Below are 12,514 nucleotides of genomic sequence, written 5' to 3' on the forward strand. Positions count from 1 at the left end.
GAAGCAGCCAGACAACGTAAATGAATGGGCATGGCTCTGTTCCAATAAGAATTCTTTTTTTTCTTTTCTTTATTTTGAGAGAGAGAGAGAAAGAGAGAAAGAGGGAGAGGGGCAGAGAGAGAGGGAGAAAGAAAGAGAATCTTAAGCAGGCTCCATGCTGTCAGCGCAGAGCCCAACATGGGGCCCGAACTCACAAACCATGAGATCATGACCTGAGCTGAAATCAAGAGTCGGACACTTAACCGACTGAGCCATCTAGGCACCCCATCTTCCAATAAGAATTATGTATAAAAGCAGATGGTGAGTCAGATTTGCCCGTTTCCTGACCTCACTTTTATATCATACAATGTTCATCTTTTAAGAGGCTGCTTAGATCTTAATACCAGGAAAGGTTATGCTTCTTCCAAGCAAATGGTTTGTCTTTTTATCTTATTACCACTCTGAATCGTGGAACAGATGTTTCCCACTTTTCTTTGGCTCCCAGATAGTACAGGACTGAATTTAGCACAAAACTCTAGATACTTTATAAGTCCTCAAATAATGTAGTATCTTGTATTTTTCTTTTATTTCCCCATCTAGTCACATTTTATTTTGGAGGTTCCATTTACTTCCATAATCCACCTGAATTAACTTTTCAGAATAAACAAAAAGACAAGAAAAGCTGGATAGACTGAATTGCAGTCTTTGTGCAGAGGCCTGGAAAGAGGCAAGTGGAGGGAGGTGCTTGGTGTTGGATGCAATTCCATTCATTTTTTTAAGATCTTATTTTTTGGGGCGCCTGGGTGGCTCAGTTGGTTGAGAGTCCGACTTCGACTCAGGTCATGAACTCGTGGATTGTGAGTTCGAGCCCCACGTCGGGCTCTGTGCTGACAGCTCAGAGCCTGGAGCCTGCTTCGGATTCTGTGTCTCCCTCTCTCTCTGCCCCTAACCCACTCGCATTCTGTCTCTGTCTCTCTCAAAAATAAATAAACATTAAAAAAATTAAAAAAAAAAAATCTTATTTTTAAGTCACCTCTATAGCCAAAGTGGGGCTCGAACTCAACCTCGAGGTCAAGAGTCACATGCTCTACTGACTGAGCTAGCCTGGCACCCCAGATGCAACTCCATTTTAAGAGCCTTGTCCAAAATCCTCCTTCCAGAAGGATTCCATGTAACCTGCATAGATACCCTGCTTCCAGCAGCTGCAGTTGAATCTCTCCCTCTTTTCAGTAGGTTACAGTTAGGGACTTGCTTCCAAAGAACAGAGTATAGCAAGGGTAAAACAGTAACTTCATAATGGAGACAGCTGGCAAATACCGCATCACGTGCTGTTCACGTGACCGGCGATGTTGTATGGGTCCCATATACCAGCTATTATGTAGTGATAAGGAGCATGCTTTACCGCTGAGGTATTCTTGTCAAAAACCCACAACTCTACCATGAGAAAAACATCAAACCTACCCAGATTCAGAGGCATTCTTCAGGATATCTAGCCTGGGAGCCTCAAGACTCTCAAAGTCATAAAAATAAATAAAAACAAAAACAAAAACAAAAAACAAGTAAAGACTGAGAAAACTGTCACAGACCAGAGGGCACTGGGGAGACATGAAAACTAAATGCAACATGGTGCCCTGAATTGGATCCTGGAACAGAAAAAGGGCATTCATAGAAAACTGGTGAAACCCAAATAAAGTCTGGTATTTAGTCAATTAAACAAAGAAACCCTCTTCAGCAACAGCAATCCCCAGTCTCCTTCTCTTTTCCTATACACCCAAAGCCATGGGAGAAGATGAGGGGGGGAGCTCTGCCAGGGATGCCTTACAGGTTAATACCGTCCACAACAGGCACCTCCTAGGACCCTCCAACTCATGTGCCTGTCAGAGCCCTACTTTCTTAGGCTGGAGGACAATCAGCCACAAGGAAGCTGCCAGCCCAGCTCTCCAACTATACCTTGAGGGTGGTAGACAGAACACATTGCTTTGTCTTACCTGGAGACAAAATGAGCTAAGTGGTGTTCCTGGATTCCCCTCACCTGACTCCTTTAGGGCATTTAGAGGCAACATAAAGGGACCCATGACAGAATCTCATATTCAGACAGCTTGGGAATAACTCCCAGCTCCATAGCCAGGAGGTTTCCCAAGGTTTATAATATCAGAGAAGGACAGAATATCTTCCCAAATCAAATCTCTTCCACCTGCCCTCATGGAGTTTACCATCTGGGAGTGGGAAGGAAAAACAGACATTAGACAAGGAATGCCCATATTAGGACAGCTCTATGCCCAGAAGGAGTTTGGGATTTGCCATCTCAATTAAACTGGATTATCTCCACAGGTACAGCCTCCCTCCTCCACATGTCCATCCCAACCCCTGATTCTCAATGCTTATTTATATTTTTATATCTTAACATCACTCTAAAAAAGAAAAGACATTATCAATAACTAGACATATAATAAGATAAATACACAAGAAAACCCAGTGAAAAGGATAGAAAAAGTGAGAGAAAGAGAAAACAAGGGTAGGAAAAGTGAAATTTTAGAATCTAAGTAAGTACTTCGATGATAACGTTTTAAACGTCTAGACCTGCGGCATGCAGTACAGTAGCTACTGGCTATATGTGGCTATTTAAATATAAATTAATTAAAATAAAATGTAAAATTCAGTTCCTCAGTTGCCACTTGTCAAATGCTCACTAGCCATGTGTGACTAACCATCTGTGTTGGACAGCACAGATACAGAACATTTCCATCATAGCAGGAAGTTTGATTGGACAACACTGTTCTAGAGCAAAGGTGGCAAACAAAAATATGTACAAGGACCAGTAGGTATATATTAGCACACCTGACTAAAGGCCATGGGCTGCTCCAAGGCCATGTGACCACTGCTGGGAAGGAAGCCAGACCCAGTGTCTAGCTTATTTCACAATACAAGACAGAAACCTGGATTTGTGTATGAAATCTCCTGATTTTTTAAAATATTTCCAACCACTTCAAAAATTAAAAATGCACAGCAAGGCTGAACATGTTTTTGGGAGATGGGAATGAAATGAATGTCCTGCAGGGAAAACTGTGCTCTTGGCAGAAGTCTGACACATAGATTTCTGATAAGAACCTGCCTTGATGGTGGAGGGTTTAGGTTAGGACAATGGTTGATTAAAGTGACCCTAGAGTCCTCCAGGCATGGGGGGGGGGGGGCGGGGGACTGAGCCCCCGGGGGATGTGAGCCTTTTGTTCACTCAAGTTTCCAAAGAGGAAAGAAAAAAAAAAAAAAAGCACAACAGATCAAAGGGGGAAAAGTCTACTTTTAGTCACACTGACTCTGACTTTCCAGGGTTCCCACCAGCATGCTGTGCACTACTGTCCTAACAGCTTCAAAGTGCATCCTGCAAAAGCCTGGGGGCCTGTGGTAGCATCTCTGTTGCCATCACAGTTTGCAACTGCTGGGGGCTGGGAGACTTCTCCAATCCCCCACATACTTAAGCCAGAATGGTTCCATGTTTGTTGGGTTACAGTTCAGAGTTTGGTGTAAATTATCCATTGGGAAAGAAAGCGTTCCATTGTTCAAATAAACATTTTTGTGTCTATCTCCACCATCAGTATGTCGGAGGTGGTATTTACAGAGCCCCTCCCAAGTGCCAGGCTAGGTGTTAAAGAATCAATGGTGAGCAACACAGACATGGCCGCTGCCCTGTGGAAGCTTAGTCTCATGAAGTTGGGCACTAATCAAACTCAGTCATACAAATATAAAGGTAGAACCAGAAGAACTGAAAGGAGGGGCACTATGTAAATCTAAGATGTAGGATTTGACTAGACGACTAGGAGTTAACCAGGCACAGAGGGAACAGTATGTGCCAAGGCACTGTGGCAGGAAACCTGGTGCCTACGGCAGTTTAGAGAAAGGCTCATGTCATTGGAGTCCAAAAGTGAGAAAGAAGATGACAGAAGATGAGGTTAGAAAGGGAGGGAGGGCCTTGGTCATGTGGGACCTTCCAGGCCTTTGTAAGGATTTTGGCTTTTACCCTAAAGGAAAGAAAGCCACATGTTATGAACTGAATGTATGTTCCCAAAATTCATATGTTGAAGCCCTCACCCCCAAAGTGATTGTATTTGGAAGTGGAGCCTTTGGAAACTGATTAGGTTTAGATGAGGCCATGAGGGTAAAGCCATGATGGGATTAATGTCCGTTATCCTAAGAGAGACCACAGCTCTCGCTCTGTCTGCCACCTGAAGACAAACGAGAAGGTGGCCAGCTGGAAGCCAGAAGAGGGCCCTTACCAGGAACCGAATGTGCCAGCACCTTGATCTTAGAGTTTTCAGCCTCCAGAACTGTGAGAAGTCAATGCGCTGCTTAAGCCCCCCAGTCTATGGTGTTTTGTCACAGCAGCCCCAGCTAATACACTGTGGAAAGGTAAACCCTGGATGCAGGCTGGGGAACAGACTAGAGAGGGCTGGGATGGAAGCAAGAAGACCATGCTGGAGTCTGCCTCAGGACCAAGATGGGAAATGGTCACAGGGACAGAGGCTGGGGGGTGGTGATAGAAGTGACAAGTGACTTCACACGGGGCTGAGCTGCTGAGAGCCATACATTCCTGTAAGAATAACTAGCTGGGGGTCAGGGGGTAGGGGAGGGAAGAGACCCTAGCACCGGCTCAGGCCTCAGGTGGCAGGGACCTGTCCCCCTCGACCATGATATTCCTTCAGGCTCCAAACTGCAGACTAATGATATCATGAGGCTGACTTCTGAGGAAAATTTCATTACCAAGGGTTTCTCATGCTCTCCAAATTCTTCTGTAAACTTGTGATGATAAAAATCGATTTCCAGAGAGCAGGGCACGGAGAGAACTGTGTAGCTCTGTTCCACTTATCAGGCAGAGTGACACCTTCATTATCATTAGAATGATGAATTGGTGGCACAAAGAACCATTTTCCAAGACTGGTGCATGGCCCTGTTCCCTGCAACCCTCTGTGCACTGCTGTTTTAATTTTACAGGCACTTCCTTCCCAGAGCAGAGTTAGAGTCTAGGGTGATGCTGCTCTCCTGCTTGGCCAAGAGGAACCCCTTCTCAGCAGAGAGCTGTCATCAGTGGCCAAAAATTACAGGCATTACCTTTGCGACTCAGCCAGAGGTAGAGGACTCACTTTGCAAGGTCCAACAGGGTCACCCCAGAATTTCAGAGATCAAAGGCATAGGAGAGGTCACCCAGGCCCAGTGCATTTTCACACACACACACACACACACACACACACACACACACACACACACAGGGAAAACAGCTGACTGGACCAATCAAGCTGGTTCACTACCTGTACCCACTGGCCCCTGTCCTCCCTCCCCTCTCCCACACAGAGGTACATGTTTGGGGGACTGACTACATGCCAGGGTATAGCTAACCACAAACATGCTTCATATCAGGTCCCTCTCACAGCAATCCTACAAGGAGAACACAGTTACTAGTCCCATTCTACAGATGAGAAACCTGAGGTTCAGGGAGGTTAGTGCAGCTGCCCAAAGGCTCACAACTAGTCTGATGCCAGAGCCTACACCCTGACAGTCTTCTAACATGCAGCCCCATTCTCTGAAAGAGCACACAACCCACTCTTTGTGCTTCCTGGTCCTGGAATTAGGGTGGCAAGCAGAGGCTGCAGGAATAGGGAGTAGGCACTAATAAACAGATGTTTGCAATGGACACCGAAACCTGGCACGGTAGGAATCCTATCCTAATCCTAGCTAGTATCCAACCACCACATCCCATGCAACATGCAATATTATTGCTGCCTCATGCATTCACTACTGGAAGTGTTACTTAGTTTCCAAATATGTGGGGCTTTTCTAGTTACCCAGTTGTCCTTTACCTGTAACTTAATTGCATGGTGCTCAGAAATGTGCTCTATGGGATTTCACTCCCTTGAAGTCTGTTGAGAAATAGATATTCTTTCTAATCCTCAAAACTATCCTACAAGGAAGGTATTTTAATTTCCTTCAAATCAGGAAACTGAGGTTCAGGTGGTTAATTAACATGCTTAAAGCAGCTCCCTGGTACAGTGCTGAAGATGAAATCTTAAAGGAGTCATCTGACTCCACTGGCCTTTCTCCATTCCCCACACAGCACGTTAGAAAACAAACACCACAAATTTCATGTTATGTATATTTTAACACAATAATAATAAACAAAACAAAGTTAAAAAAGCACAATTTCATTTTGTGTAAGTATAGAGGCTCCCTTACTACATATGAGTAGAGACAATTTATTGATTTATGTGTAAGCATAACAACACACCTGGTGGGTAATATAAACTTTATTCGTGTGCCTCTCCTAACAGCTCATTGTGGGAACTTGTTCACTCTTGTTCCACCTGGAATTTCACCATGTGAAGCTGTGTGGACTGCTATATTATTATAGGACTTATAAGACAATTCTCTTCTGGCTCTGCTGATTTTTCTCATGCTAACTTCTAATCTAAGCCTAAAATTTTTCACGAGAGGGTCTCTAATTAGAAAGTAAAAGGTTAAAAAGTCCACCCCAAGTTTGTTCTAAACCAAAAATGTAGCATGCTTTCCACACTTAAAGATCAGAGATTCTTGGATTAGAACTCAGAGATCCTGACAGGGATTTGCCCAGGGTCATGCAGCTCCCTGGGAAATGGCATGCGCAGATCTCTGAAAACCTGCACAGACAGGCATAGCACCATGTGACCTCTTAAGCAAGGGAAGACTCCCAACGCTAACTACCCCCTTTCCCTCCAGGCACACTGTGCTACATGGTGCAGGGGCTCAGCCACTCATGACTTGTGTGCCTTTGACTAGGTAATATATTTAAGCCCAGTTTCTTCATCTGGAAAATGGGGTGATAATACCTGCACCTCACAGACTGTTGTGAAGACTATGTGTGCAAAGCCCTTTGCATAGCAGCTGGCAGAGTGAGTATTCAATGTTGCTTTTCTGACTTCCACCAAACAGGGATCCCTTAACCTTTGCCCTTGAACTTCTCAAGTCTTGTTCTCCTTAGTCTGCCTGACTCTACATAAACCCTTTCAACTCTTTCAAATCTCTGTAACTAAGTCAATTTCATATACTTATGGGCATCGATAAAGGGCAAGGAGCCCAGTTTCTCTTCCACTAGGACCTGTCAGAACAGTAATTACTAAAGCCAGTTACAGAGCAGAGGTCACAAGTCAAGCCTGTTGGTCTTGGATTTAAATCTCAGCTCTACCCTGTACTAGGTAAAGCACAACTTCTTTGTGCTCCAATTTCTCTTTGTGTCAACTTGGGATAAATTAGCTCACAGGCCATGTAGTAAGGATGACATGAGAGAATACTATGTGTTTGGCACAGAGCAACTGAAGAATGTTTATGCTTGGAAGGCCTGTGGAGGTCTGGTCCCAACACTTTATTTGACAAATGAGTTAAGGGAAGTCCAGAGGCGAGGTGAACTGCCCAGGGTTGCTCACAATTAGCCTATGACAAAGCATACGCCTATTAATAAATGCTTGCTGTGTTTTTCACCACTTCCTGCCACACTGTTAATGAATTTATCAGGTTGTACTGGCAGGAAAAAAGTAAGTGCTCAGTCCTTAAGAAAACATATTTCATGTTATATGGACAAAACACCTAAAAGGGAAGATGTTGCTGTTGTGGCAGAGAATCAATGGCAACCTTGTGAAACAGGCAGAGTGGGAAACCAATGCATCAACGCTGATGTGATCATCTGTTCTCTCACATTAATCATTTCCATCCCCCTCTGCGGCCACCAACCCCACGGAAGGGAATGACACTTCTGAGATTGAATTCAATTTCAGCTGCCCTTCCAACTCAGCTTCAGCCCAATTTCATCTGTTCAGAGCGGAGCAGAAGACATCTGCTGATGGGACAGGCATGCAGGGGCTTCAGAGCCCTTGGAGTTTGACTGACCTGTGGGTAGAAGGTGGACGATGCTGTGCGCGGGCTGCGGACAAACTCCATAAAGAAGGCCCCGTCCTGAAGTCAGAGGAGGAGGAAGCAGCAGCGGCAGCAGCAAATGCAAGGGAGCAAAGGAACAAATGTGGACCCGTGGTGAACCATCAGGGGAAGGAGAGGGTATGAAAGAAAAAAATAAAAATAAAAACAAGGAGGGAAGGAGAGAAACAAGGGCATGTGAGGGGGATGGAGGGAAAAAAAGAGAGAGAGAGAAAGAGAGAGAGAGAGAGAAAGAAAGAAAGAAAGAAAGAAAGAAAGAAAGAAAGAAAGAAAGAAAGGTAGATCCACCCAGAAAGACCATATCCAAATGCAAAGCATTAGCAGGAATCCACACCTTCTTGGGCAGAATATCCCACCTGTGTGGGAGCAAGCACAGGGATCGAGGTGTGTCCAAGCTCCCTCAGGTCTCATCAGAGCCTGGCTTGGCCAGCACCCTCCCACATAGCTCTGAACTTCCTTCAGACCTATGTCAAGGGAGAGGAAAAAGCCACTTGGTGGGGATGGTGGGGGAAAGGTTTCAGGGGTCGCTTCCTGGCCTCCCGCCTGGCTGGATGACCAGCAGCCCTCTTGGAGAGACAGAGGCTTGAGGCTTTCAATTCTGCCTGTTAATAAACATGGCAGCCAGATGGGAGAAGAGGATTCAATGCAAGAAAAGTTCGTGCTTAATTTTTTAAGCAAATAGGGGATCCAGAAGCAGCAATACCTTCTCCTCCCCTGGTTGGATAACAAAATATCAAGAAGCTGAGACATATAGTGTCAGAAACATATGCATCATGGGGTGGGGGTGAGGGTGGGGAGGTGGAGAGTTCTGAAGCTGTCTTCCTCTCTGAACCTATTCTTGTGGGGTGCAAGCTGCCATGTATTTGAAACAAAAACAACGTAGAGGACTTTCCCGAAGACCCCTCCTTTCATCTTAAATTCTTGTCCCTTCAAAATACTCTTTTTTATGCATTACCACTGAAATTCAGAAATGGCACTTGATAAATCTGAAGGTCTACTTTCTTACAACTTTTCTTCAATTCTCAAAATGGAATCACTGAAGTATATGGGTTGGGTGCCCATTTTATCAATACTGTTGCCATTTCCCATCAACCACTGTGAACTCAAATAACAAACCATGGAAATATGTGGCTGTGGAGATACAATCTCAGGACCTCTCTGCATCCTAACACAAGATGCGCTGACTGGGGAAACTGTTGGCATTTCTAAGCATGTCACACAGAGGTCTTCCCTTTGGCCATCTCATAACATCTACATTTCTCTTTGACTACTTGGGGATCTACATCTGTGACAAATGATAACCATCCATGTGGATTTTAGTGCTCAGGGGGAAAATCAGAAGACTGTGCTAATCGGCAATCTAATATTTGGCCATTGGTGTATTTTAACCTTAATGCTTGTGGTTCTATAATTTCTCTGCTTCTCAGTCCGGCCCTGGGCACTGGTTCTAATCCTCAAAGATGGCAATAAGTAGGGGTAACAGCTAGAGGGCAGCGCACAAGATGCTTATGAATTCTCACTGTTCCATTTGTGTCCCTTCTCTGCTAGAACATATAGAAGTAGAGCTGCTAATGCTGCTGAGGTTTACATACATGTGAAAAGATTCTTCCTGGATGGATAGATCGTTCCTTATGCAGAGACTATCCTTGGGACTGTACCTAAAGTCACTTCCTAGAGCTGGGTGAGGGAACTACAGACTGCAGGCCAAATCCAGCTACTGGTTTATTATAGTCTGTGGGCTAAGGGTGGTTTTTAAAAATTTATATGGAGATAGAAGTACCTACATAATAGCCTTGATCTTGCCTGTTGGCTCACAAAGCCTGAAATATTTATTTAGGTTTGCCAACCACTAGTCTATAAAATATATGAGCTGCCTATAGCCTCAGTTTATACTTTCTTAGATTTTAACCCCTGCATCCTGGTAGTCTAATTCTACTCATTTATCCCAAAGAAATAATAAGAGATGCGGTCAAATAATTATGTGCAAGGATGTTGTTTGCAGTATTACTTATAATTGTGATATAGCGCAGAATAACTATAAAAACTTATAGAATAATTACCAAAAATCCTTTTTAAAAATCAGAAACCATCTACAATTTTAATAAAAAAGTAAATTACCAATGAGGGTCAATCCATATGGTGATATATTATGTATTATTGAAAAATCATACTTTTACAAAATATTTAATGACTAGAAAATTTTCATGATATGGAAGTAAAATAAACAAATACATAGATAGATGTACAAGTTGGCCACAATTTTGAAAAATGAAATACATGTATTGAATCTCCTTCATCTCCTAGTGATAGAGAGCAGGTAAGAGAACGCAGTCAGCTTACCTTCCCATACTAGAATGATCTCACATTCTGAACTTCCCAGAATGAGTAGACAGAGCCAAGTTTATTCATTTTAAAAGATACAAAAAGCCTGATCTATGGAGTTTCTGGCCCCTCTGCTGGACTTGTTATTTGGTACAGAGGCCCAAAGCCTCAGGTTTTAATTCCCCCATCCGCCCAGGATGCAATCCATTTGACTGTACTTCTCAGGAATCTAACTGATGGGAATTTCTTTATCAAAGAGTTAGCTCTCATGGAAGCTGCCCCAAGAGCTTTCTCCCTCCCATCTGGGAGAGCCAAGGATGTGGCTGAAGGAAAACCAGATGGCCAATTTCACAGCTCCAACCAGATTTTGGGACTTGACCAATATAGTTTAGCTTGACTATGTTGTATCTGCATTTATCTAGCAGTTAACTTCCTTACAATTGTGAGCAGAAACTGCTTCTTTAGAAATAGTAATGCTTAAAAGGGTTCAGGGTAGAATTCATCCAAATCCTCAGCATATTCAACCCTGGATTTGAATGGCTATTCATTTGGCCTGCCATGTTGGGCCCCTGAGAGCATGAGGCAGCTCCCTGACAGAGTGGCCCCCTTTACCTTTCGTGGGCTGTCCACGTAGGTGGGAGTCATGGCAACGCTGCTGCTCTCCGCTGGCTGGGAGGAGCTCTTGCCACTGTGCACAGCTGCCTGCTGTTCTCCCAGGCACCTGAAAGATGGAAAAACACGTATCTGTGGATTGTTGGGAGCCCCCTGGTGAAGGGCCCACATTAGCCAAGATGAAATGAAGATACTACTGCTGTCACCTCAGAAACACCCTTCTTTATTTCTCCTTCAGGCCCAACATGATACCCTTCATTGCATTCATTGTCCTGAACAATCAACAGTCCTCCCAGATAAACAAGAAAAGAGCTCCATTTAAAAAGCACTGTCACAGTGCTTATAGTATTTACATATTACTTTGAAAAGCCATGTGACATGGTTTGAATGACTCCATCCACAAACAACCCTTTTTTTAATCCTCTGGGAAGACTTGTTCTCGGTTTTCATTAAATATACCAGCAGAAGCACATTCTGAAAATTAGGGCTGCATTAACATGTGGCATAAACTACATGGGGAAATGTGTCAACTCCCCATACATTTTGAAGGTTTATATGTTAATTTTTCAAATACACGCACTTATATCCTTGCTCCTCTCCCCAACCCCCAATCACACATATCTAACAGACACTATCTCATAACACAAGACAACTATGGTTTTCTTATGACATCTTATCCCATCTCCGTTCTGATGTACATAAAAGTACATAAAATCATATTTCCACATTTATTTTCCTTTTACCTATACTAAAAATAATTATGAGCTGTCATAACTTAAATGCTCCCCCAAATTTCTTCAACATATCACTTAATTTCTATTTGGTAGAGTTCAGGAGACTCACATTATAGTCTTAAATCTTCATCATTATTGTAACATACACTTCTTGTGGTGTACGCTGTGAGGCACTGCCCAGATCCCTCTGCTATGGCCTTGCTGGCACAGTAGTGGGCCATGTTGTCCAGACTACTCACCTGTCAGCCCCTTTGGGGACAGCCCCAGCTGCAGAGCAGCCTTGTTCAAGCTCCTCCCCCCACTGGCCCCCAGCTGCCCACAGACAATGAGTGATCAACAAGGGGGTGTACAGATCTGGCCATGTTGGTCCAACTGGGTTCATCTCTGAAGGCTGTTCTAGCTCTAGAGCTTGAGTGAGGAGACCCAAGGCTGTCACTGGGCCTGCACTGCACCTGGCTGCTCCCTCTATCCACTCCTACTTCTTCCTCCCTCCCACACATGCTGAGCCTAAGGCCTCTCCTTAATAAACAACCTGCATGTTAAACTCCATCTCAGCCTGCTTCCCAGAGATCTCAGTCTGTGACACTTCTAAAATTCTGACATGTTTATTACAGATTGTCAAGTAATCTCATACCAGAGATTAAAAATCAGTTTCCATGGTAACCTGTTATACTCTTTTTTTTTCTAGTTTATTATGGAAAAATTTCAAACATATACAAAAGTAAAAAGGATAAGATAATAAATCCCTACATACCCAGCCCCCAAATTATAGAGCCAATCATGTTTCATCTATACTCCTTACCTACACACTCCAATTATTTTGAAGCAAAACATATTTCACCTGTAAGAACTTCAATATCCACTCTATCATTAAAAGAAAATAACTTAAAAAAAAACATAATCATAATTCAAACATA

The 12,514-nt window shown here is 43.6% G+C and overlaps 1 protein-coding gene across 11 annotated transcripts in view; it reads right to left on the bottom strand.

Annotated features, from left to right (window-relative positions):
- The window catches only part of DEPDC5 (DEP domain containing 5, GATOR1 subcomplex subunit), a 126,494-nt gene that overhangs the window by 26,883 nt on the left and 87,097 nt on the right, over window positions 1–12,514 (bottom strand). For 8 of the 11 annotated variants that reach the window (XR_002074492.2, XM_019426791.2, XM_053902157.1 and 5 more), the window contains 2 exons: window positions 10,864–10,972; window positions 7,885–7,950 (listed from right to left, as the gene is read on the bottom strand). Coding sequence is in view for 10 of the 11 variants with exons in the window: in XM_019426791.2 (XP_019282336.1) it covers window positions 7,885–7,950; window positions 10,864–10,972 (175 nt within the window). In the remaining variant the exon portion in view is untranslated. The remainder of the gene's footprint in view (window positions 1–7,884; window positions 7,951–10,863; window positions 10,973–12,514) is intronic. The other 3 variants (XM_019426797.2, XM_019426794.2, XM_019426793.2) reach the window with 1 other exon arrangement.

The sequence above is a fragment of the Panthera pardus genome, unplaced genomic scaffold (genome assembly GCF_024362965.1).
Source record: "Panthera pardus isolate Hobbes unplaced genomic scaffold, ASM2436296v1 HiC_scaffold_15, whole genome shotgun sequence".
Lineage (NCBI taxonomy): Eukaryota > Metazoa > Chordata > Mammalia > Carnivora > Felidae > Panthera > Panthera pardus.